This window comes from Miniopterus schreibersii, assembly GCF_964146895.1.
Source record: "Miniopterus schreibersii genome assembly, chromosome: 6".
NCBI lineage: Eukaryota > Metazoa > Chordata > Mammalia > Chiroptera > Miniopteridae > Miniopterus > Miniopterus schreibersii.
Genome location: NC_138107.1, coordinates 11,104,098 through 11,130,073, shown reverse-complemented (window position 1 = coordinate 11,130,073; position 25,976 = coordinate 11,104,098). Strand labels below are relative to the sequence as shown.

At 45.7% G+C, this 25,976-nt stretch overlaps 2 protein-coding genes and 1 pseudogene across 5 annotated transcripts in view; 1 reads left to right on the top strand and 2 right to left on the bottom strand.

The window, feature by feature from the left end:
* Positions 1 to 25,976, top strand: part of MOCS1 (molybdenum cofactor synthesis 1) — a 40,085-nt gene that overhangs the window by 10,210 nt on the left and 3,899 nt on the right. Inside the window, exons 4-10 of one of the 3 annotated variants that reach the window (XM_081141034.1) lie at positions 20,237 to 20,401; positions 22,526 to 22,587; positions 22,895 to 23,006; positions 23,356 to 23,468; positions 23,948 to 24,058; positions 25,163 to 25,283; positions 25,779 to 25,826. In XM_081141034.1, coding sequence (XP_080997160.1) covers positions 20,237 to 20,401; positions 22,526 to 22,587; positions 22,895 to 23,006; positions 23,356 to 23,468; positions 23,948 to 24,058; positions 25,163 to 25,283; positions 25,779 to 25,826 — 732 coding nt within the window. Of the gene's footprint in view, positions 1 to 20,236; positions 20,402 to 22,525; positions 22,588 to 22,894; positions 23,007 to 23,355; positions 23,469 to 23,947; positions 24,059 to 25,162; positions 25,284 to 25,778; positions 25,842 to 25,976 lie in introns of all 3 variants that reach the window. The other 2 variants (XM_081141036.1, XM_081141035.1) reach the window with 2 other exon arrangements.
* DAAM2 (dishevelled associated activator of morphogenesis 2) overlaps positions 3,875 to 25,976 on the bottom strand; it is a 131,172-nt gene continuing 109,070 nt past the window's right edge. The window contains exon 26 of the mRNA XM_081141033.1: positions 3,875 to 4,253. Within this exon, the coding sequence (XP_080997159.1) occupies positions 4,128 to 4,253 (126 nt within the window). The 3' untranslated portion in view covers positions 3,875 to 4,127. The remainder of the gene's footprint in view (positions 4,254 to 25,976) is intronic.
* Positions 8,697 to 9,828, bottom strand: LOC308558960 (abl interactor 1-like; annotated as a pseudogene). The gene is made up of 2 exons: positions 9,056 to 9,828; positions 8,697 to 8,873 (listed from the first exon to the last, which is right to left on the bottom strand). The product of its transcript is annotated as an abl interactor 1-like (transcript).

Sequence of the window (25,976 nt, the reverse complement as noted above, 5' to 3'; positions counted from 1 at the left end):
TCAGAGAGAGGCTGGGTTCCAGGAAGAGGCTGAACCTGCTGAACCTGCCTGGCCTCCAGCCCAGCCTCTTGTACAGGCCACTTCATCTGCCCTCTGGCACAGGTTCCACCTTAAATCCCTGTGCCAGGGCCTGTGGGAAAGGAGGGGGTAGGCATCCCTTCTGGACAGAGAGGGGTGATTGAGCAGACTAGGGGATGCAGAGCTCCAGGGGAGCCGCAGACTCGCATGGTGGGAAGAGTGGGAGCCAGGAAACTCGGTTCCTTTGCTACCCTGGGCCTCAGTTTCCTCATGTATGTATTCTCCCTCAAGGGCTTTTCTGCTGGGATGGCCATCATCACCTGTCCTGGCTGATTGCATGGGGACGGGTTGATCAGCACAGAGATGCCCTGGCCACAGGGGGAGCATTTATTTCCTGCATTCTAGGGTGTGGGTTGATGGGGAAAGACTACACCCCTCCCTCCCCCAGTGCTCCAAAGTGAACGGCAGCTATAAAGTCTTGAACTCCTGTGGTGCTGTGCTTGCTAACAATTTGGCATCCCTCAGCCAACTCACTTGACCTTCCCCAGATTTTACTTCTTCAGAGCAAAATCACCCCGAAGGGCAGGCAGGTGAGGGGAGGGAACAGCAGTCAGCTGGGATGTTCACCATTGCTTGTCCCCACCCTCCCAGGCTTGAGTTTCCAGAGACCCCACCCTGGGGCCAGAGTGAAAGCCTTCAGGTTTCTCTGAGGCTGCTGTCCTGATCACTTAGGGTCCCTGCCTGAAATGCTGTCAACCGTGGGCCTAGGGCTGCAGGCTCCCCACGAAAATGGCTTAGCTCTGGCTCTGTCTGCTGCCGTCTGTGATCCTCCCTGCCAAGCCCCAGACTCCCCGGCACTCCTCCGGCCCGGCTCATGTGAGAGCAAGTTCCTCTGCCCCTTTTCTGCTGAGATGGGTTTAAAGAGCCCTGTCCAATAGAGCTTTCCCAGATGGTGGAACTGTTCTAGATCTGTGACCTCTGATACAGTAGCCAGCAGCCACGATAACCCTGAGCTCCTGACATGTGGCTAGTGTGACTGAGGAACTGACTTTGTAACTTTATTACATTTTAATTAACTACACGTGGCTAATGACTGCTTTGTTGGATGGTGAAGGCTTGGGAGTTTCCAAAAGAAATAAGAAAATGGGAAATAAATACAAAAGAACTGTGATCGTTTTGGAGGAGTTCGCAGAGGGCATGTTTGGGATCCTAACGTCAGGAATGACTTGTTGCTGTCAGATGAGCTTCGCTTAGCTTGAGTCCCTGGGTCCCGCAGCCTTTTCCTTTCTTATTTTTCTTCCTCCCTACTTCCCTCTTTCCCTCCCTCCATCTCTCCTTCCTTCTCTTGCATTATGTTGAGGAAATGAAGATATCGGAGCATCTAGAGCTCACAACGCAACAGGGAAACACTGAGGCTTTCTGAAAAAGGGTGATGTTGTTTGTTTTGTTTCATGTTTGATGGACTCTGGTTGCGTAGAATTGGATTAAATCTTGCTCTTTAGTTCATGAGATAGTCTCATCATTGGTCCATGTGTGGCCTGTTTTACTTTATTCATGCTAATTTATTCATGCGTTTTAATAATGTTATGAGTTCCGAAGGAAACCCACTACATCGCCAGTTTAGTTTTGGGGGCAGAATGAGAACACTGGCAGTCACTGACCCACCCACGTGGACGTCCCTATTCCTCCCCGCTTCGAGGGAGACACTCCGCAGCTTCGTGTTCATCGTTGCTTTTTAAAAATGAGACAGCCCGGCCGGGCGTGGCTCAGCGGTTGAGCGTCGACCTAGGATCCAGGCGATCAATAAAGATATACTTTGAAAAATATATATTTTAAAAATGAGACATAGTGCTTTGAACTGTGTAGGTAGTCATTCAGAGCTTGCCTTTTTTTTTTTTTTTTAATATATATCTTTATTGATTTCAGAGAGAGGAAAGGAGAGGGAGAGAGAGAGAGTGAAACATCAATGATGAGAGAGTCATTGATCGAGCCCGCAACCGGGCATGTGCCCTGACCGGGAATCGAACCCCGATCGCCTGGATCCCAGGTCGACGCTCAACCGCTGAGCCACGCGCAGCAGAGCCAGAGCTTGCTTTTCTGACGCAACTGAAATTCACATGTCACCCCGAGTTTGCAGTTCATTCCTCTTCTCTGCGATGTTCCTTTACATTTCATGCTGTCGTGAGCATTTGGGTGGTTTCCAGTTTTATGATGCTTATAAACATTGCTGCTTTAGGCATTTTTATCCTCATGCATGTATCCCGTTGTATAGTTTCTCTCAGAGTGGAATAGCTGGGTTAGGGAGTATGTGAATGTTTAACTGTGGAAAACAATTTGCCATTACCTTATAAAGTGGACGTGTTAATTTACACTGTTACCAGCAGTACATAAGAAACCCTTTCACACTGCATCTTCCATCTTCCCCGGCACTCAGCATTATTATCATTCTGGATTTCTGCCAGTTGAACAGGTGTAAAATGTTATTTTATGTGGCCTTAACTTGTATGTCCCTGTTTAAGAGTGAGGTCAAGCATCTCTCCACATGTTTATTAGCTACATATATTTCTTCTGTGTAACACTAGATCATGGCATTTGCCCATCTTTCTCTTTGGTTATTTGTCCTTTCATATTGGTTTGGTGAAAGTTTTTTATGTTGCAAACGCCTTCTCCCATTTCGAAAATGCGTGGCACATTTTGTGTAACAGTTATTTTAAGCAATAGCAGTTCTTAAATTTATCAGTTGTGTCTTTTACGGTTACTGTTTCTTGTATCTTGTTAATGAAACTCTTTTACCTAAGGTCAGAAAAACTACCTAGTTTTCCACTAAAACGTTTAACATTTTGCATTTAAGTCCTTAGTTCCTATGTGGATGCTTTTGGGGAATCTAATTTCATTTCTTTCCCATATGATAGTCATTTTCTCTGGTTCCATTTTCTTGAGAAGTCTCCACTTCCTCTATAAATCGGCCATGTGGGCATTGCTCTGATTTGGGTTCTAGTCTGTTCTTTCAGTTAGTTTTTCCATCCCTATGCCAGTATTATTCAGACTTAATCACTGTAGCTTCCTAATAGGTCGATTCATTACCTAGGAGGGCGAGCCCTTTCATTTTTAGCAGTGTTTTCACTATACTAAGCTTTGTCCCTGTGAGTTTTAGAATCAGTTTACCAAATCCCATGGGAAATTCTGTTGGGATTATTTTTCTTTTCTTTTTTAATGGTTTTAAAATACACATAACATAAAATTTATCATCTTAACCATTTTTGAGCATAGAGTTCAGTAATATTAAATATGTGTACATTGTTGTACAGCCATAACCACCATCCACAGTCCTAACTCTTTTCATCTTGTAAGTCCGAACCTCTGTATCTATTAAACAATCACTCCCAATTCTCCCGCCCACCCCCGGCCCTGGCAATCGCCATTACACTTTCTGTCTTTATGATTTTTTGGCTACTCTCAGAACCTCATATAAATGAATCATACAGTATTTATTTTTTGTGACTGGCTCTTTTCACTTAGCCTAATGTTCCCCAAGTTCATCCATGTTATAGCATATTGCAGAATTTTCTTTTTAACGCTGAATAATATTCCATTGTATGAATATATCACATTTTGATAATTCATTCATTGGTCAACCTGTGTTGCTTCCATGTTTCGCTATTATGAAAAATGCTGCTATGAACATAGGTGTAGAAATGTTGGCAGTGGGAATGACACCAGGTGTTAGACTGGTGGGGTCAGTCCAGACCTGGATTCAGCAACCTCAGTACTTGAGTTCTGGCTTGGAAAGAGTTCAGAGCCAAGACTCAAACTATAAGAGAACATTTATTTAGAAAAATCAAAGAGGTAGAGGAGGTGAGTGGTAGAAGAAATGGGCTTAGGAAACAAGTTACAGAAGCAAAAGAAGGGCCCTTGGAGCCTAGAAGTGAGGAAGGTAAAGGTGACACACCTAGGGGGATGGGGAGGGGGAGGAGGGAGAGCTATCAGCATACTCCTGGGAAGGAGAGCACGCTGGGCCCTGCGTCCTAAGGGTTTTAAGGAGATTTTAGGGTAGGTCCCAGGGGGGAAGATCTCAATAGAATATTCAGCAGATTTCCAGGTGTGTCCTTTCAGGTTCTGGGTCTCCACTGATTGATTGGTAGGCACCAGGGCAGGGAGTCATCATTCAATGCAGCTGGTCCTGAGGTCAGCCCTGGTGTTGCTTGTCTGGTTTTGCTGCTTTTCTGGGCCTGGAGCTGAAATACAACAGGCTCAGATGTTATCTCTAGAACCAAAAGGTCAGGGGGTCTAAACCATATCATCAGCCATATGCTAGGGGAGGAAATGTCACCCTGGGCTTTCTGTCCTGGGTGACCTTCTGTACCTGTCCTTGCTCTGCTCATGTCTGTTTAACTGCCTACCACAGAAATATCTCTTTGAGATCCTTCTTTCAAAGAGACAGTGGAAGTAGAATTGCTGGGTCATGTGGTAGTCCTGTTTTTTAATATTTTGAGAAAGCTCCGTACTGTTTCCGCAATGGCTGTACATTTTGCATTCCTACCAACAGTGACAAGGGTTCCAATTTCTCCACATTCTTGCCAACACTTGTTTTTTATTTTTATTTTTTTATATTTTTATTGATTTCAGAGAGAGGAAGGGAGAGGGAGAGAGAAATAGAAACATCAACCTGGGCATGTGCCCTGACTGTGGATGCTCAACCTCTGAGCCATGCTGGCCAGGCTGTTGTGTGAAGCTTTTGTCCTGTAATTTCTTCCAAGAGTTTTATTGTGTTAGTACTTACATATAGGTCCTTGCTCCACTTTGAGTTAATTTTTGTATATGGTGTTAGGTAAGGGCCCAACTTCATTCTTGTGCATGTGGATATCCAGTTTTCCCAGCCCCATTTGTTGAAAAAAAACTGCCCTTTTGCCCATTGAATGATCTTGGTCTTGGCAGCCTCCTTAAATTTCATTTGACTCTATATGAGAGGGTTTATTTCTGGGATCTCTATTCTATTCCATTGGTCTATATGTTGGTCTTTATGCCAGTACCACATTGTTTTGATTATTGTAGCTTTGTAATGGGTTTTAAAATCAGGAAGTGTGAGTCCTCCAGTTTTGCTCTTTTTCAAGATTGTTTTGGCTTTTCAGGGCCTCTTGAAATTCCATATGAATTTTAGAATGGGTTTTTTTAGTGCTACAAAAAAAGTTCATTGGGAATTTGATAGGGATTGCATTGATTCTGTTGATTGCATTGGGTAATATTGACACTTAATAATAAGTCTTACAACCCATGAACATGGGATGGGTTTACATTTATCTATGTCTTCTTTAATTTTTTTCAGCAATGTTTTGTAGTGTCATTGTTAAAGTCTTTCACTTTGGTTAATCCTAAGCATTTTTATTATTTTTGATACTTTTACAAATGGATTGCAGAATGTTCACTGTGTACTTGTTGAGTGTTTTTTGTTTCCTCATGTTCCAAATTGCTGATTTGATTCTCAGCGTCCTCTACTCTACTGTTGATTCCATGTAAATTATTCTACATTTCAATTCCTGTAGCCTTCATTTCAAATTGGTACTTTATTATGTTATCGATTTTCTCAGTTATTTCCCTAACAGTCTGCTTAAACATCCTTATAACCATTATTCTGAAGTCTGTATCTGTTAGCTTGCTTGGATCTATTTCATTTAGTTCCTCTTCTAGAGATTTCTTCTGTTCTTTCCTTTGTGACATGTTTCTTTGCCTCCACATTTTGGCTGCTTCCAGGTGTTTGTTTCTGTGTATTAGATAGAGCTGCTGTGTCTCCTGGAATTTGTAGAGTGGCTTTGTGTAGTAGGTGTCCTGTAGGGTCCAGGGGCTCAGCCTCCACAGCCACCTGAGCTGGGCCTTCCAGGCACTCCCCTGTGTGGGCTGTGTGCACTGTCCTGTTGTAGTTGAGCCTTGGTTGCTGTTGGCGTCCCTGGGAGGAACTGACCCCCAGGCCAATCAGCTGTGAGGACCAGCTGCAGCTACAGCCAGAGAGCTGCTGTGCTGGAGACACCCCTATGGAGCAGGATTTACTTCAGTGGGGCTTTGGTGTTCATCAGCTGCGCCCCTTGAGTGTCACTCGTGGATGTGGTAGGGTTGTAATCCACCGTGGTCGAGTCTGACCACCAGGTGCACTGTCTCTGGGGCCCCTGGGAGGTGCAAAGTCAGCCTGTGCCAGTGCCTTGCCCAGGGCCACCCAGCATGAGCTACACAGCAAACCGTAGTAGGCTGCTACTTGTGCTGGGCTTGGCGTTGTCCAGGAGAGGCCAAGCTATGAGCCAATGCAGCTGCCGTTAGTGCCAGGCCTGGGGCCACTTATCAAGCTGTATGGGGCCCGCTGCTGCTTGTTTGAGAGATTTTAGGAAAGTCCTAAGCATGAGGCTCCAGAGGCCACTTGCATAGAAAAGCCCCTGGAAGTGGCCTGGATGAGCTGCAGGTGGGGAGGGGCGGGGCCTCCGGGAATCACGGGGCGGGGCCAAAGGTGAGAGTCAGGTGCTGGGGACTCAAATATGGCGCCTGCCTGCCGGCTGTGTGCGGGTGGACTCGCCACAGGAGCCATGGCCTCCGCCAGCCCCTCTGCCTGGGAGGAAGCCGCCCTCCGCCTCTGGCCCTGACTTCAGGCAGGTTAGTTCCTCCCCGAGTGTCCCGGGTCCTTTCAGGCTGCTCCCGGTGCTGGGCTCGGAGGGAGCGTCCGAGTGAGTCCGTGCCGGGCCCTTAAGAGGAGCTGCTGGGGCTCCGCAGCCTCCGCGACCCTCAGGGACAGTCCCCGCTGGTTTCACAGCCCGGAGTTATGGGGATGTCTCTTCCCGGCCTGGAGCCCTGGGCTGGGGGCCTGCTGTGGGGCTGGGACCCCTCATTCCTCCGGGAAACCTCCGCCGCCGAGAGTCCCTCCCGGGTTTCACCCGGGGCACCGGGTGTGGGCCCGCGGCGGAGTCTCTGTGATTCAGCCCCGACCCGCCCGCGTCTCCGCCCCTCCTACCGTCTGGGTGCTTCCTCAGCTCCCTGGCTGTGGGGCTTCTGTTCAGCCGGATCTCAGGAGGCTCTGAGTGAGGGGGGTTCTGTATTTTAGTTGTGATTTTGATGCGGTCGGTTGCCGGAGGCGGCGGGCGCAGCTGTTACCTACACCGCCACCTTGTTTCTCCTGTATAGCTTTTCTGATATTAAACCTGTAACACACTCAACCTAGTCCTGGTATACTATGTTTTTAATCTGCTGTTAGGTTCAATGTGTTAAAATTTTGTTTACATTATTGAATTCATTTCCATGAATTCAAACTTAATTTGAAACTTAATTTTGATATTAAGTTTCAAAGAAAGTTGGGTGAATTTATTAGTCTGTTTAGGTTGCTATAACAAAATACCACAGATTGGGCAGCTTATAAACAACAGACATTTATTTTTCAAAATCCTGGAGGCTGGAAGTCCAATATCAAGATGCCAGCATGATTAGGTGAGGGCTCCCTCTGGGTGGAAGACTTCTGATTGTATCCTCACATGGCAGAAGGAGCTAGGGAGCTCTGTGGGATCTCTTTTATAAGAGCACCGATCCCTCCACCCTCATGACCTAGTCATCTTCCAAAGGCCTCACCTTCTAACACCATCATGTTGGACATTAGGATTCAACATGTGAATTTGGGGACACACCCATTTAGACTACAGCAGGTAGCATTCCCTCTTATTCTTTTACCTGCAAGAATTTGTGTTAAATTGTGGTACTCACTTTTTGAAAGTTTGATCTCACCTGTAAAATTGTCTCTGCCAGTATATTCTTCTCAGGGAGATTTTAGACTGTGCTGCAATTTCTTGAATAGTTATTGCACTATTCAAGTACTCTACTGCTTTTGGAGCCAGTTTTGGTAGATGTGTGTGTGTGTGTGTGTGTGTGCCTGCACAATAAATCAGTATATTTTATTTACTTTTTTATTTATTTGTTTTTTTAAAAATATGTCTTTATTGATTTCAGAGAGGAAGGGAGAAGGAGAGAGGGAGAGATAGAAGCATCAACGATAAGAGAGTTATTGATCAGCTGCCTCCTGCATACCCCCTCCTGGGGATCGAGCTTGCACCCCACGCATGTGCCCTGACTGGGAATTGAATTGTGATCTCCTGGATCATAGGTTGATGTTCAACTGGAGATTTAAGTATGAGTACTCCAAGAAAATATTACACAAATTGGAAGCATCTTGGATTTTTTAAAGTATATTTCAATCCATAAATGTGTATGCATGCTTTATGCAAATGGTTATATTTCAGGAATGAGAGTCTAAACAAAATGCATGACCAGCACCAGCATTTAAGTTTCTGATTTTAATATAAGTCTGACACAGCATTAGTAACTGTGATGCACTGAAACATCTAATGGTACAATTGAATCCTGACTTGTTAAATATTATACCCTACAACCCCAGAATAGTTAAGCTGGTCATAAAGTGAGCATTGTGTAAGTAAGTATATAAGCATAATCAGTTATGGACAGCCTCTTATAGAAATCGCTGTTTTGCAATACACAGTCTGTCTCAAAGATTAATGCTTACAGGTAGACATTCAATTATACCAATAAAACATCATGTCCTGAAAATATGGGCACACTTTAAGACAATTCTGTTCACCATTAATAGTGCCACAGTATGACTGAGTAATAATAAGAACCTACTTTAAAAGCAAAAAAATTTAATCAGTATAGTGCATGATTGATTCATCGTAGTTCCCAGGAAACAGACCAGCCCCTCGATGGCAGACTCCTTCCTAGCAGCTGCCATCACTCTTCTTTATTACATAAATGATTGCGCCCTCCACGAACGATAGCTCACCATCCTTGTCTTTCCTGTAATCGCATATTGCCGCAACTTTCTCGGTATCATTCTAGGAGGTCCAAGTAGGATCCCTGTCAGCATGTGGATCATTATGCTGAACTACTGCTCTTCGTCTGCATGGTCCTCTGGAGGCGGCGTTGGCAGAGGTGGGGAGCTATTAAACATGGGGATGTCATCTGGTGGAGGTGGTGGTGGTGGCGCTGGACTCTCTGCTACTGGTCCAGTGGTGGGTGGCAAGGATGGAGCACAGCAATGGGAATGCCAGTACTGCTTGCACTGTCCTCGATTCCTCTTCCCCCAACACTCCTACTGTGTGCCCTCGGTCTCCGGTTTAAAGAAGCTGCCCTGCCTGGCTACACTCACTTCCAGGCCTAGCAGGACCTGTCGTGTGGTCACTAGGAACTGTTGGGGGTTAACCGGTTCCAGGGTTTTGTGAGGAGTAATGCGTCTCTGCTTCCCCCAGCCTGACGTGGGAGGTCTCGTTCTGGACGGTGCATCAGTTCTCGCAGGCTGATTATTTCCATGCTTGACACCGAGGTCCACGCCGTCCAGAACTGTATAGTTGATAGGTTTCCCAATATACCTTGCAGGGCACGTCATATTTGTAGGTACTATTATTTTGTGAATTCTTGATTTATTATTATTTGTTGTCAGAATACCAAAATATCTCTCTCCGAGCTCCTTTCTCTTTATGAATGTCCGCCGTCTGTGAGAGATGATTGATGGAAGGCTCCACTCTCAGGTGCCCAGAGGCTTGGATGCCCAGCAGCCGGCGCACATTGTTGGCCGATGCATTTATTTGATAAGCAGCACTCGCTAGGGGTTGGGTTGTGTGGGATTTGGTCTCTTCTAATGCTTTTCTCTTGTCTGTAGCCTGTATGTCGTCGTTTCAACAGAAGTCCGCCACCTGGATCAGGTTCTGGGAACTCTGTCAGCTCCCTCTTGCCCGATGGGATCCCCTCTTCTAGTAGCATCTGCAGCTCTGCCATGTGTCCAGCCCCCCCCCCCCCAATCGCTTCCTCTTGTGTTAAAGAGACAGGCAGCGAGGTCCATGGAGGCTCCAAGCACCTCACAGCCCACGAGATACAAAGCGCCTACTAGATTTTTTTTTAGACATTTGTTATTTCTTATTTCAAATTAATTGGTGTAAAATTATTGGTAATATTTTCTCATCTTTTTAGTCTCAGTTTTACTTGCAATTTTGTCTTTTAAAAATTCTTAATGTGGTTTATATGTGTCTTATCTCTTTTTTTCTTCTTTTTCTTGATAAGTCTTACCGAGGTTTGTCTGTTGAGCTAGTCTTCAGCAAACCAAGTTTGGATTTGTTGAACCTCTTACGGCATATATATATTCTATTTTATTATTTCTGCTTCTATCCTGGCGTAGCCTATTGCTTTTATAACATTTAGTTCTAAATAATTGTTTCTTTTACTCTGCTTCGTTCTTTCATTCATGAAATATTTAGAGGTAGTGTTTTTTTAATTTGTTTTGTTTTGAACCCTCACTCAAGGATATGTTTTTATTTATTTTAAAGAAAGAGGAAGGGAGAGGGAGAAACACTGATGTGAGAGAGACAAACATCGATGTGAGAGAGAAACATTGATCGGTTGCCTCCTGTGCGCACCTCAAACAACCAGGGATCGAACCTGCAACCTGGGTGTGTGCCCTGACCAAGAATCGAACCCGTGAACTTTCAGTGTATAGGACAGTGCTCCAACCAACTGAGCCACAGTGGTCAAGGCTAGAAGGAGTGTTTTTAATTTACAAGTGCATGAGGATTTTTAATTTATACTTTTATTATTAAATTATAATTTAAGTATATGGTAGAGAATATGTCTATATGATAATTATTTAGAGTTTATTGAGACTGACTTTGATCTAGTACATTGGCAGTTTTTGTAAATGTTTGTTCTGTGTGTGCTTGAGGAGATTGGTTAATCTTTAATTATTGGGTGGAGACATTTATATTTGTTCGATTGGATCCAACTGGTTAAGTTTATTGTTCAAACCTCTGGTTATCTCTGTCTTTGCTGGCTTTCTATCTGAGTGGCCTGCCAATAATAAATAGTGTGTAGATTTGTTCATTTCTCTTAGGGGTCCTATTGCTTTTTATTTTATATATCGTTGATGTGATTTTATTAGACTTATATGTGATTAGAATTATTGTCTTCTTCATAAATTGACTCTTTTATCACTGTGTAGTGGGTTTCTCTCCATAATGATACTTTGGGCCTTAAGGTCTATGTATATTATTTTACTAAAGTTACATCAGATTGCTTTTAGCTGTAGTAATAAGACGTGAATCTGTTTTCATTGTTTTACTTTGTAAACGGCTTGTGTGTCCTTGTTTTTTAGATATGTCTCTTATAACAGCACATAGCTGCTGGTGTTTTTAATCAAATTTGATGATCCCTGACTCTTAACTGGTAACTCATTGGTTATTCCGGTTACCTTTATGTAATTATTGAAATAGTTAGACTTGTTTCTACAATCTTTTATCATACGTTTTCTATGTGTGTTTTTCCCTCCTCTTTGGATTTTAAATAAATGATTCCTCCTTCTCCCTAACAAGACAAGAACACAGTTGTAGGCCCTTGATTTTGCCAAGCCCCCACCCCCACTTATTGTTGATATTTTCTAGGATTTTCTTGTGGGTTATATTATATAGTATATTTATATTATGAATAGTCTTCCCCTGTGTCTCTCATAAGCACACACTCTGTATTTTAAGATAACAGCAAGCTTTACCAGGGTATTTCATCACCCGTAATTGTAGTAGCATCTTCTGAATTTTTCACCTTGTTTCCTCTAACAGTTTTTCAATGTGGGTCTAATGGTGAATCTAATTTTGTTAGTAAATCTGATTAAATCTGGCAGCCAGGTAGTTTTAATAGTGTTTTAAAGTAGTAGTTTTATAATGTTACTTGAACACATATAAAATTTCAGGTTCAAAGCTCATTCCTTCATTATGTTAAGAATGTCCCTGCATTGTCTCCTTAAACCAATATGCTATTGGGAAAAGTCTGATGTCATTCTGCTCCTTGCTCTTGGCGGGTGATTTACTCTTTTTCTCTGGAAGTTATTACAATATTTTCTTTGTACCAGATTTTCTTAAATTTTATTATATATCTAAAATAGGCTTTTCCTCATCTGTTCTGTTGACATTCTGTGAAATTGTTCTTTTAATATTAAGCCATTTGCTTTAAATTTGGGGAATATTTTCTCCATTATTTCTTCAGATATTTCCATCTCTCCAGTTTAATTTTTTTCCTGGGACCTGTGTTATCTGGATATTGCCCCTTCTGCTTACAGCCTCCACAGTTCTTAAATTATATTTTGATTTCTTAATCTCTTTCTTTTTTTTCCTGGAAGAGCTCTTTAATCTCACCAATTTCTCCAGTGTCCATACTACTATTCATCTTAGTTCTTGTGTTATTTTACAATTATGTTTTCACTTAGTATTTTGCCTTGTTTTTTTTTTAAAATGAAAAGTTTTGTTTTATATTGTAAATATCCTTTATCTCTTTTACTGTATTATGTTTATTTTACATACTTGATTTAGCGGTTTTAATCATTTTTTTCCCCTCTTGGTATATATTTTAGTTTTGGGGGGTGGGCACTAGTTGTACTTCTCAAGGGGGTCCTTAGTTTAGCCCATAAGTTTGTTCTCCGAGAATATTAGCTGTTCTGAATGTCACCAGAAACATTTAATATACACCCCGATTTTCAAGAAAGATGCCAAGGAGTGCAGTAACTATAGGACCATTGCTCTGCTTCCCCACACAAGTAAAGTGATGCTCAGGGTGATGTGACAGAGGCCTCTACCTCACATGCAGCAAGAGATGGCTGATGTTCCAACTGGAGGCAGAAGAGGAAGAGCCACTTGAGATCTAACTGCGAGCATTTGTCGGATAGGGGAGAGCTCCAGAGAATTTCCGGAGCAGGTGAGCCCGTGCTTTCCAGGCTACAGTAAAGCCTTCGACTTGGTGGGTCCTGAAAGCTCCGGGTTGCTCTGAAAGGCCCGGGCGCCCCCCAGCACTCGGTTGTCCTGAAGGGCAGCCTGTGTGGTGGACAGGGAGCCCCTGTCAGGACAATATCGAGACAGCGTGGCTTCCCACAGGCACAGCTGCCAGACAGAGGTGCATTTACCTCCCTATTTGTTTAATCTGTACACAGAACATGCACAAAAAAGCAGATTGGACTCGGAGGAAGAAGTAAAAATCGGTGGGAAAAATATCAATAACTTAAGACATGCCGACGAGAGCCTCTTCCCGGCAGCAAGTAGCCGTGATTCGAAAGGACTGCTGATGAAAGTGAAAGAAGAAAGTGCCAGAGCAGGACTGCATTTGAACGTGAAGACAGAGACCGTGGCTACGGAAGAAGCACAGCTTCAGCCTAGACAAAGGAGACTGAAACTGTGAAAGGCTTGGCCTGCCTTGGTTCGGTCATCAGTTCAAATGGAGGCTGCAGCCACAGAAGCAAGAGAAGGCCGAGGCTCAGACGGGCAGTGGAAGAATTAGGAAAGGTCTTCAAGGGCAAAGACGCGTCACAGAGACCAAGGCCAAGGCCACCCACACGCTCGATTCCCAGTTACTATGTACGGGTGTGAAAGCAGGGCGGTGAAGAAGGCTGGTGAGGGGGAAGGACTCATGTGAAATATGGTGGTGGGGAGCTTAACAGATACCCCAGGCCCCCAGAAAGACGGACAAGCGGGTCCCAGAGCACATTAAGCCTGAAACGTCACCGGAGGCGAAAGCGATAAAACTGAAGCTGCTCTACTTCGGGTACCTTATGGGAAGGGTTCCTTGGAAAAGACAGTGATGTTGGAAAAAATAGAAGGCAACAGGGAAAGAGGAAGACCAACTAGGAGATGGACTGACTCTGTAGAAGAAATCATAGGCCAGAGTCTACAGGAGCTGAGCAGGACTGTTGAGGGCAGGGCATGATGGGTGTCACTCATTCACCGGGTCATCAGGGGTCAGATGGGCTCAGTGGCACATAGCACACATAGCACTGCTTAATGGATAAAGGACTGAGAACAGATTTTAGTCTTAGATATGCGTAGGCAGCCCAAGATCCCAGAACATCTCAGCTATTCACTCATGTTGGTCTCCCCACCAAACTACCAGCCTTGTCATGTAAGACTGCACAGGTTGTGCGCGGCACAGCTCCCGGAGACAGCGCTCATTTAGCTTAGGGCGAGAACGGCATCTCCTGGACTTATGTAATGTGGCAGTCCTGTAGGTCCTCACCTTCACACCCTCAGGGAGAAGCAGCTTTGGAAGGAGTCCCTGGGCTTTGGGAGTGTGGAGGAATGAATGCAGGGTGTTGTCAGGTCCCCGCCTGTTGCCTTCGACCCCTCCTCCAGCAGGACTTGGGCAGCCCCCCTGAGTTTACCACTAGTGGATTCCTGAGCTAGTTTTCTGGCGTCTGCACTCCTGATTTCTTCAGTAAGGGGACAAGCAGTGATTGTTCTGAGGCATCAGTGGGCGAGGGCAAGCAGAATTAAACTGTCTTGCTTACCTTTAATGCTTATATTCCATTCCCTGCCAGGCACCTTCAACCCAGGCTACAAACCGCCTCCCCATACCAGTTCAGAAGGCCTGTCCATCTTCCTATGAGTTCTCAAGATTTTCTTTTATTAAGGTCCTGGATTCTTTGTTTCTCCAGAACCCCTCTCTGGAGGAAACCAACTATTGCTGATTTTCCATGTTAGCAGATCCGCAGATAAAGCTCTTAATTTTTCTTTCTCTTAAAACAATTTCTCTTTTTAAAATTTTATTTCATTATTACAAAAGTAATACATGTTTATTTTAGGTAGGCAAAAACAATATATAACTACTGCCCAATTGTAACCACTGTCCACATTTTGGTGTGTGTGTTTTTTCCGCATTTAGTTTTTAACTACTGTTTTGTTTGTGTGTTTTTTTAACTTTTTCCCCCCCCAATTACAGTTGACATTCAGTATTGTTTTATGTTTCAAGTGTACAGCGTAGTGGTTAGATAATTATATAATTTACCAAATGATCCCCCCGGTAATTCTAGTACCCATCTGACACCATACATAGTTATTACAATATTATTGGCTATATTCCCTGTGCTGTACTTTACATCTCTGTGAGAATATTTTCTAACTACCAATTTGTACTTCTTAATCCGTTCACCTTTTTCACCCAGCGACTCAACCCCCTCCCGTCTACAACCGTCAGTCTGTTCTCGGTATCTATGAGTCTGCTTCTGTCTTGTTTGTGTATTTATTGTGTTCTTTAGATTCCACATAAAAGTGAAATCTGATTAACTACTGTTTTTAACCTGCTCTCTGAACTTAATATAGCATGTGTATCTCCTGATATCCTAACATGTTATTTCACAGTCATTTTTGCTTGCATAAGATTCCATCATCTAAACAAAGCATAATTTAGCCAGTGTTCTATTGTTGGGTATCAGAGGGATTTCCCACTGCCTTTTATTATGTATCTCTGTCTAATAAATGTCATTGTAGATAAATACTGTTCACATCCATGATTATTTCCTTAGATAAATTCTTAGAATTGGAACTTCAGGTCAAAGGCTTTATAAAGTACCATACTTAACTCCTCTCCAGAAAGGCGGTAAAATATTGGTCTTATGCCACGAGCGTGTGCACTTCCGCACAGCCCTACCTAAACTGGTGGTTAAATTCGTGATCTGCTGCTGCCTTTTTCTCGGTCTTATTCCTTGTTTTCACCTGGGCACTTCACTCCTGGTTTCCACTCTCATGCAGAGATAAGCTGATTCTTCACCAAGATTCATGCCTTCGAGTTGTTTGAAATAAATTTTATCTCTAGGCAAGTAAATGTTAAAATCACCTGTAATACTACTACTGATCAAAGATAACCACTGTGGACATTTTGATGCAGTATCTTTTCTCTAGATTTTATTGGGTTTAAATGTGAGTGGGTGGTTTTGTTTGTTTTTTGTTTGTTTCCATTCCTGTTCTTTTGCATACAGTCTGGGAAGATTCCTGGGCTCCGTATTCCAGCTTGCTCATTTGCTCTTCATATGTATCCATTCTGCTTTCTCATTAAGTGTTTTTTCTTTCTATAACTATATATTTTATAACTATAACTACATATATACACAGATAGATATATTTTCATAACTATATATATTTTGTAACTTTCCATGAAGAATATGTCTTTCTATAACTATATATATATTATTTTCAGAGTTCTAATTATTTCTTTTTCCCATTTCAGAATGTAATATTTAACCCCTGGAGGACATTTTCTCTGATTTTTTTGGATTGAGAGATAATTGACATATACCATTGTATTAGTTGCAGGTGTACAATATAATGAATCAAGATTTGTACATATTGCAAAATGATCACAAAGATAAGTGTAGTTAACATACATCACCACACAGTTATATTTTCTTGTGATGAGAACTTTTTAAAAAAATTTTATCTTTATTGTTGAAAGTATTATAGATATCCCCTCCACCCCGCTCCCACCCCCTCCCAAGGCCTTCCTCACACTATTGTCTGTCCATGAAAATTTATTCTTTTAGCAACTTTTAAATATACAATATAATGCTATTAACTGTAGTCACCATGCTGTGCATTACATCCTCAGGACTTTATTTTATAACTGGACATTTATATCCTTTGACCTCCTTTACCCATTTCATTCACCCCCTACCACCCACCTCTGGCAATCACCAGTCTATTTTCTGTATCTGTGAGTTTGGGTTTTGTTTGTTTGCTAATTTGTTTAGATTCCGCATATAGGTGAGATCATATCATATTTCTCTTTCTCTGTCTGATTTATTTCACTTAGCATAATGCCTTCAAGGTTCATCTATGTCACAAATGGCAAGATTTTCTTCTTTTTATGGCTGAATAATATTCCAGTGTGTGTGTGCCTGTGTATGTATGGTATTTCCTTTATCCATTCATTCACTGATGGACATTTAGGTGACTTCCATGTCTTGACTTATTTAAAATAATGCTGTAATGAACAACATTTGATGTAGTCCTGCTTTTTGCTTTTTGCTTTTGTTGCCTTTGCTTTTGGTGTCAGATCCAAAAATCATCACCAAGACCAAGTTCAAGAAGTTTACCACCTATACTTTCCTTCTAGGAGTTTTATCATTTTATATCAAATCTTTATTCCATTTTGAGTTAATTTTTGTGTATGGTGTGTAATATAGTGATCCAGTTTTATTCATTTGCATATGTGGGTTTGCAGTTTTCCCAACACCTTTTATTGAAGAGATTGTCCTTTCCCTATTGTGTACCCTTGACTCCTTGGCCTTAAATTACAGTGGAACCCCTGTTCTCAAACTTCATTCATTCCAAAAGGCTGTTTCAAAACTGAATCATTTTTTTTCCCATTAGAAATAATGTAAATTGAATTAATCCATTCCAGATCCCCAAATGATTCCTTGTTTTAACCTTTCTTATATATAGTACATACCTAATGTAGCATTTAATCTACAAATAAACACTTTAAAAAAAAAAAAAGGACATGAAATATAAATGAAAACATAATAGAAAGGAAATGAAAAATGTAATAAGCAGCAATAAAAGCAAAAACACAAGAATATTCACAGCACAATTTCCTGAGATGTTAACATTGTGAGGTTTAGTGGTAAACTGACTCATACTTACATGCATTCTCTCCTTCATTGCCTGAGAGACGCATGCCTGATCATATAGTTATCAGCGTGAAAGTGCTGTGGGGTTGAAATGTGAATTGTTTGAGATGGGAGATGTTCAAGAACTGAGAGGTTTGACTGTGCTTGGACCTATATGTGTGGGCTTATTTCTGGACTCTTGATTCTGTTCCATTGATCTATGTGTCTGTTTTTATGTCAGCACCATACTGTTTTGATTACTATGTCTTTGTAACATAATTTGAAATCAGCAAGCATGATGCCTCCAGCTTTGTTGTTGTTTCTCAAGATTGCTTTGGCTATGTGGGGTCTTTTGTGGTTTCATATGAATTTTAGAATTGTTTGTTCTATTTCTGTGAAAAATGCCATTGGGACTGTATTGAATCTGTAGATTGCTTTAAGTAGTATGCAGATTTTCAAAGTATTAATTATTTCAGTCCATGAGCACAGAATATCTTTCCACTTATTTGTTTCATCTTCAATTTCTTTCATTGGTGTTTCATAGTTTTTGGTATAAAGGTCTTTTGCCTGCTTGGTGAAATTGATTCCTAGGTATTTTATTCTTTTTAATGCAATTGTAAATGGGATTGTTTTCTTAATTTCTCTTTCATCAGAAAGAGAAATTCATTGTTAGTGTATATACAACAGTTCATTGTTAGTGTATATACAACAGTTCATTGTTAGTGTATATACAACAGGCTTTTGTATATTGACTTCATATCCTGCAAGTTCACTGAATTTGTGTGTTTGTTCTAATAGTGTTTAGGTGGAGTCTTTAGTGTTTTCTATATTTTATATTATGTCATCTGCAAATAGTGAGTTTTACTTTTTTCTCTCTGATTTAGATGCCTTTATTTATTTTTCTTGCCTAATTGCCCTGGCTAGAACTTCTAATGCTGTATTGGATAAAAGTGGTGAGAGTGGGCATCCTTGGCTTGTTCCCAATCTCAGAGGAAAAGCTTCGAGCTTTTCACCATTGAGTATATAATGTTAGCTGTGGGCTTATCATATACGGCTTTTATTATGTTAAACAACATCCCTTTTATACCCCTTTGTTGAGAGTTTTTTATCATGAATGTCTGATGAATTTTGTCAAATGCTTTTTCTGTAACTATTTAGAAAACTATGTTTTTGGACTTCATTTTGTTAATGGTGGTATATCACATCGATTGATTTGTGTATGTTAGACTATCCTTGTGTCCCTGGAATAAATCCCACTTGATCATGGTGTGTGACCCTTTAATGTATTCTTGAATTTGGTTTGCAAATATTTGTTGAGGATTTTTGTGTCTATGTTCATCTAACTCTGAATTTTAAAAGAATCATCCTCTGTTATCTCTTCTCTTCCTTTCTCATTTCTCTATTTGTGGGAATTTTTCTTTCTTTCTCAGCGTTATCTTTATTTTTTCTTTATTCTTCCCTTTTTATTGCATTTATTGGGGTTACACTGGTTAACAGAATTATACAGGTTTCAGGTGCACATCATCTGCACACTGTATTGTGTGTTCACCACGCCAAGTCAAGCCTCTATCACCATTTATCCGCCCTATACCTCCCTCTACCTTCCCCACCCCCCCACCCCACCCCCGGCATTCACACTGTTGTCCGTGTCTATGAGTTTTTTTCTCGTTTTTTCCCTTTTTTGCTCTATCCCTCCACTCCTCCCTCCCTGTGCCCCCACCTCCCACTGACAGCTGTCAGTCTGTTACCTATGAGTCTGTCTCTATTTTGCTTGTCATTTGTTTGCTGATTCTTGGCTGTACTCATCTCAGTGCCCAAGGCCTCTGTTGGCCTGGCCGTCAGTACTGTTTCTGTTTATGCTGGGTGCCCCTCAGGTTGTGGGTAGAGGCATGAGTTTCCGGAAGGCCTCTGGGCTTCTGGGCTCTCACGCCTCCTCACTCTCAGTAGCTTCCCCCACCCTGTTTGGCTAAAGTGCTCTAGCCTTAGGGTAAAAGCTGCTGCCTTCTTCCTGCTCCGAGGAGTGGGAGGGAGGTCAACTTGCCCAACTCATCCAAATATAATTCCCCAGCAAGGCAACTTCCTTGACATAACCAAGGACCCTTCTGCTCCCTGTCAATGTAACTGCTCAGCATGGTGCATGCCAGTCACCCCCCCACTCTGTACAGAACCTTCTCCTGTGTGTGCTTTGGGCCGTGATCTCCTCAACCCATCTGATACCCCTTTGCTTTCTATCTTTCGGTATTTCTCCACCCTTCTGGGCCATTGAGGACATTGTTTCTTGCTTTTCAATGCTGTTATGGGTTATTTTTTAATCTTTCTCTTATTTCTGGAGATTTTTGGTGGAATGGAGAAGTCAGTTTAGTACATAATCCAAAGCAGAGTATCAGAACCTGTGAGTTTAGAGCATAGTTCTGGGGTCACCTACAACATGGATTTGACTCTCAGCTCTTTCTCTTACTAGCTGTGTGACTTGAAGCAATTTTCTTAATCCCCCTGAGCCTCCCTTCCCTTGTCTATTAAATGGGGCTCATTATTGTGACGCTTCAGTGAGTTCATGCACGCAGAGCCCTCAGCAGAGCCTCTAGCACAGTGAACACTCACTGTTTCATCTTCAGGTTATTTTTATCATTGTTTTTATTCTTATGTTTGTTATTAAACTAAGCTTGGTTAGTTGAGGTCCAGAGCGAGCTCCTTTTCCATCCACCTTATTTGTACTCAGCCCTTCTCCCGGCCTCACCAAAACAAGTAGGTTGATGCCTCCTCCCACTCTTTCTGCAGCCCAGCTCCATCGGCTGGAGGGACTGAGGACCATCGGTGTCACCACCAACGGTATCAACCTAGCCCGGCTGCTGCCTCAGCTCCAGAAGGCTGGTCTCAGCGCCATCAACATCAGCCTGGACACGCTGGTGCCAGCCAAGTTTGAGTTCATCGTCCGCAGGAAAGGTGATGAGGCAGCTCACGGCGAAGGGTGCCCCTCCTAGACCGGAGGCTGGGGCTGGGGCTGTGGCAGGAGGCCTGGTCTCTTGCTCTTGGTTTCTGGGCTGTAGATAAGCCCAGGCTTCACCCCTCACCCGCACCCAGTGTCCCTCGTCTTTGTAGCCACACCCTTGGGGACTTTTTGGGATCAGATGCTAAGAGCTGTGAGAACCAACCTCCGCTTACCCAGCTACCAGTTTTCCCAGGACTAATAGGGTTTCAAGAACTCAAGACTTTCGGTTTTAAAGCCGATCTAGCCCCTGGCAAACTGGGACGAGCCGGTTACCCTATGATGAGCTCTGAAGAAATGTGGGCCGCCCAGGGTAGAAGCAGCTGCCCTGAGGTGCCAGGTCAGGGCCAGCTCTGTCAGGTGGGGTACCCCCAGCAGCCTCCAGGGGTGGTTCCTGTGCCCGTCCTGGGCATAGCCTCTCCCCGCACCCCCTGCAGCAGGCACTTCCTCAGCCTCCTCCTACTGGGCTTCGTCAGGGAGGGCTAGGCTGGAGAGGGTGACCGGCTAGAGCCCCAGGTCACATTAGGCCACTGCCCTCTGACGTCTCTTGAGTCGTGGGCTTCACATTAGGGCAGAAGTTCTTGCCTCCCCATGTGACTCCCTGTTTACACTTCCATGTGCTGAGGAAGTGCTCCCGAGCCTTTGCCCTCTGGAAGGGCTGCTCTAGGCACTGGGAGGGGACAGACACACAGGACATTGCCCTGCAGGACAGGCTACTCAGGGTCAAGGTGTGAGGCCCCTGGGTCACCTTGGTTTGAAAAGTACCACCAAGAGGGAGAGAGAGCTCCTAGCAGGGGAAGACCTGTAGGGCTTCACAGAAGAGACATACACTGGGCCTTGAACTGGGGGGGATTCAGAACAAGGGAGCTTACCCTGAGGGGGATGTCAGTTGAGAGCCAGCAAGGGCTCTGAGATAGGAAAGTAGAAGGTGTATTTGTGCGCTTTACCCTCCACCCCGACCCCTACACATATCTTGCCCCCCCACCCCACCCGCCCGTCTCCATGTCTCCTTTCCTAGAATGAGGATTGGAGACAGTATGTCCTAACATCAGATCCTCCTTCCCATTCAGACTCCTGTGCCCACTGCCTCCTGTTAGGGGGCAGAGTGCTTTATAAAGGAGAGAAGTTCTAGATTATTCTAACCACATTTTGTATAAAAGCCATGCATTCCTTCGCCCTCCTTCACTGGGCCGTCCAAAAATGCTGCAGGGACATCACGGAGGCCACACGCAGGCCACCCCCCCTCAGCTGACGTCCCAGCTGGCAATCACACGTGACCAGCAGGCTGCGGGCTATGGGTGGGTGAGACCGGCAGGCAGTGGGTGCTCAAGTGCTTGGATGCAGGAGTGAGCTGAGGTGAGGACAAGCCAGACTGGGGTAAACACAGAGACAGGGGAGAACCACACACATGGGAGTCTCTCACCAGCCCCGCAAACCTCCTGCGCCCTAGGTGCTTGGTAAGAATATGCAGATTGTAGGAAGGGACAGGCTGTTGAGGGGAAAGCCTAGATGAGGGAGGCAGGAACCTGTGTTCTGAGAGATGCGGTGTGAGGCAGCCAGAGGGCCCTGCTCTCTCGACCTCGGCTTCCTCTTTGAGACTGAGGGCTCCCCAAATCAGAGTTGCACACACTACAGCTCAGGGACCAAATCCAGCCCCGGCCCACTTTGTAACAGCCTGTGAACCAAGAATGGAGTCACAGGTAACATTTGCAATCAGTTTAATGACAGGGAACATTAACTGTGAACCCCAGTCACACAAAATATTATCCCTGTAAAAATAATTCCTTTCTTCCATTCCGTATGTTGATCTGTATTACCAAAAAGTATACCCAATTACTATCATATTCTGAATTTAGTCAATAAAATCTTTATGACATGCACCTACATAATATCCTCAGTTTTGCCTCTTGACCTGCAAAACCTAAAATATTTATGATCCAGCCCTTTACAGAAAATGCTTGTGGGGCCCTGGACTCAGTGGGCTCTGAGACTCATTACAGCTCTGGCGCCTCATTCCTCATGGGTGTGAGGGGGTCAGGGAGAGGGAAGAAGTTCCTGGACTGTCTCTCTTCTTCCCACAGGCTTTCACAAGGTCATGGAGGGCATCCACAAGGCCATCGAGCTGGGCTACAGCCCTGTGAAGGTGAGGACCTGCCACTGCTATTGGCCCCTGAGTCCCTGTCCCCTCCACCCTAGCTTGGCCTTTCCCTGTTACCTGCTGGCCCCATGTCAGCTCAGTGTCCCCCTGCATCCAGCCCTGCCCGTCACCCCGCAAGGGAGGGGAGAAACTCCGACCCCATGGGATCCCCCAACCCAAGGAGAACAGTATGGTGAAAGGCAAGGATTGGGACCCCCAGTGGAGAGCCAAGGCAGGTCCCAGATCCCCAGAGTTCATCCCTGCAAAAGCAGCCCTGGGAGACAGCCCTCGTGGTCCCTTTGTCGCCGGGCAGGTGAACTGTGTGGTGATGCGAGGCCTGAACGAGGACGAGCTCCTGGACTTTGTGGCTTTGACCCAGGGCCTTCCCCTGGACGTGCGCTTCATAGAGTACATGCCCTTTGATGGTCAGTGAGGTGGGGTGCGTGAGGGAAGGGAGGCTGGGCCTGTGGACGGAGCATGGAGACCCTAGGAAGGGTGGAGTGGCGCAGCAAGGTCTGGTTCACCCTGTGGGTGCTGCTGACCTCTCACCCTGATGTGTGCCCCGCTGTGTGGGTAGAAATTTCTCCAGGGATGGTGGGGAGGGGCCCCAGTAGGCGCTGGAGCTAGGGCTGCGGTGGGGCATCAGAGGCATTTAGGCAGGGCCTCCTGACCTCCAGTCCCAGAGAACTGATTCCTGGACTGTGTGGAGGGTGGGCCCCGGAGCCCCTGGGTCCCTGCAGTGCTGTGACTCAGGGGCCTCCATCCCTGATACAGGCAACAAGTGGAATGTCAAGAAGATGGTCAGCTACAAGGAGATGCTGGACACCCTCCGGCAGCAGTGGCCGGAGCTAGAGCCGCTGCCCGAGGAGGAATCTAGCACAGCCAAGGTGTGGGGCAGCCTGGGGTGGGGCAGGGAGGAAGGATGGGAGAGCAGCAGGGGCCACACTAAGGTCGAGGGCAGCGATGCAGGGCAGTGCCATTTAAGCAGGGAGCCCTTCAGGGCTATCACAGCCGCCTCCCTTCTCCTGGATAAAGAAGCGGGCCATGCATGGGATGGCGGTTAAGTGACTTGTCACAGGACACATGCCAGTAAGTGGTGGAGGGGGTCAGTCTGCTCCTCCACGGTGCCTGCTCTGGCCATGCTGCCCACGGGTCCCCGTACCCTTAGCAGGTTTGCCCTGGGGCAGGCCAGGCACAGGCAGAGCTCGTTCCACTCATGTGCCAGCGTCTTCTGTCTGAGGGCCTTGGGTGCTCCCTTCCAAAGGGCTCCCCTGGCGAGGGCTGTGGAGTGAGGGCTCATCTCAGGGAGGGAGAGCTGGCACCCCCCACCCATGTCCCCTCCACTGCCCTTTCCCTCCTCACCCAGACCTTTAAAATCCCTGGCTTCCGAGGCCAGGTCAGTTTCATCACATCCATGTCTGAGCATTTCTGTGGGACCTGCAACCGGCTGCGAATCACAGCTGACGGGAACCTCAAGGTGAGTGTCTGAATATCCCTCCCACCTGAGCCCCTTGGTTGGAGGGGAGACTAGCAGGGCCCACGGGATGGTTGGTGAAATAGCGTCAGATTTGGGGAGGTCATGGGAGCAGTCGGGGAAGGGTAGCACATGGCCCCCATGGAACCGTCAGCCTGATTCCTTCCTTTCTTTCCTGGGTCCCTAGAGTAACTTGCAGCTGATGAGGAGCCACTTTCCAGCACTTAGTGCGGCCATAGTCGGGGGGGGGGGGGGTGAAGGGTCACTGTGCACTCTCCCTGCCCCACGCGGGTTGGCCCCTTCCACCAGCCAGGGGCTCGGCTCTGAATCCAGCCTCTGTTACTCATGTCTAAGTGTCTCTGTGGTCTCTGCCCTCAGGGGCTTTTCAAACCTTCTGTCTCTGAGTCCACAGTGCTTTGTATAGTGCTGGCACATAGTAGGTGCTTTCTAAGGTTCTGTGAGAGGATGGTAGGTATCTTCCTTTCTGGAACTCCTCACTTATCCCTGAGCCCCCCCAGAGCACCAGCCTCTCAGGGCTGAGGAGCCCTGAGTCAAGTGTGACTCACCTCAGGATGCCATCCTCACCAGCCCTCTGCTGTTCCACCCCCCATCAGGGTCAGAGACTGGAGTAGAACAGGGCAGGCAGGTAATATCCCTGGGATGAGGGACCAGAAGGGGACTGACGGGACATGGGATGTGCATGCCATGTCCAGAGGGGACTGCGAGGACTCAGCCCAGCTAATCGGGGTCCTCTCATGGCCATTGGGAGGCCATTCCCTGGCAGGTCTCAGGATGTGTGGGTCTGAATTTCAGTGTGCTGTGTCCTCTGACAGCTCTTTAATTTTTGAAAGTACAATGTACAAGCTGAAGGTGACAGGATCTAAGTCAGAGACAGGCCAGGATGTTCTGAGTTTGCTTCCTGCCCTTCCAGCCTGTCTTGACTCCCCCACTGAGCACCTCCTGCCCCTCATTGTGGGACGTCCTGCCCTGACTATACCCCCGTCCTGGGAGGCCTGGGCACTGGTCTCAGCCCGTGGGGTCTCTAGGGATGCGCCAAGGTCAGGGATGAAAGAGGCATGCCGTCTCATCCATGATGACCCCCTGCAGGTCTGCCTCTTTGGGAACGCGGAGGTCTCCCTACGGGATCACCTGCGGGCGGGGGCTTCTGAGGAGGAGCTGCTGAGCATCATCGGGGCTGCTGTGGGCAGAAAGAAGCGGCAGCATGCAGGTGAGGGGCGGGTGGGGAAGGCCAGGCTGGGGGGGTGAGTGGGTCACCGTCAGCAGGAGGGAGGCCAGAGTTTGGGGTAAGAGAACAAAGGCCAGCCTGGCAGGGAGCTAGGGGGCCTCATTGTTGGACCCTTAGAGTTGGGGTGTGGTGATGGTTCTTGGGAAGTTGGCACAGCAGAGACTGCATGGGAGAGGGGCCCCGAATTCCTTGGGCTATTTTATTGGGTGGGGGAAGGGGGGTGTCATTGCCCCTCTCTTCCCACACATGGCCTTCTGCCAGGAGGGCAGGTCCTGGCGTCCTCGGACTTCTGGGCTCGGTCATGGTCATGGGTGGCCCTGCAGGACACAGTGGGGGCTTTGTCAGGTGCTTGTAGGTGAGTGCATGGACACGGGCTGTCACCCCACCATGTCCATGTCTGTGTCACTGAACTCTCCTCCTCCCCCTTTCTCTCCCTCCCCTGCTCTCCTGTCCCTCCCCATCCTTCCCGTACCCCAGGCATGTTCAATATCTCCCAGATGAAGAACCGGCCCATGATCCTCATCGGTGGGTGACCCTGCAGTACGTAACCACTCACCTTTGTCATTGGGGTTCCCATGGGTGGGGCCCCTGCCATGAGGCACCCCTAGGTCCTGCACCTTATCTTGATGTCCTCCGCCCTGGTCTTCTTCTGTTCCTCCTTTATGCTTTCAAACC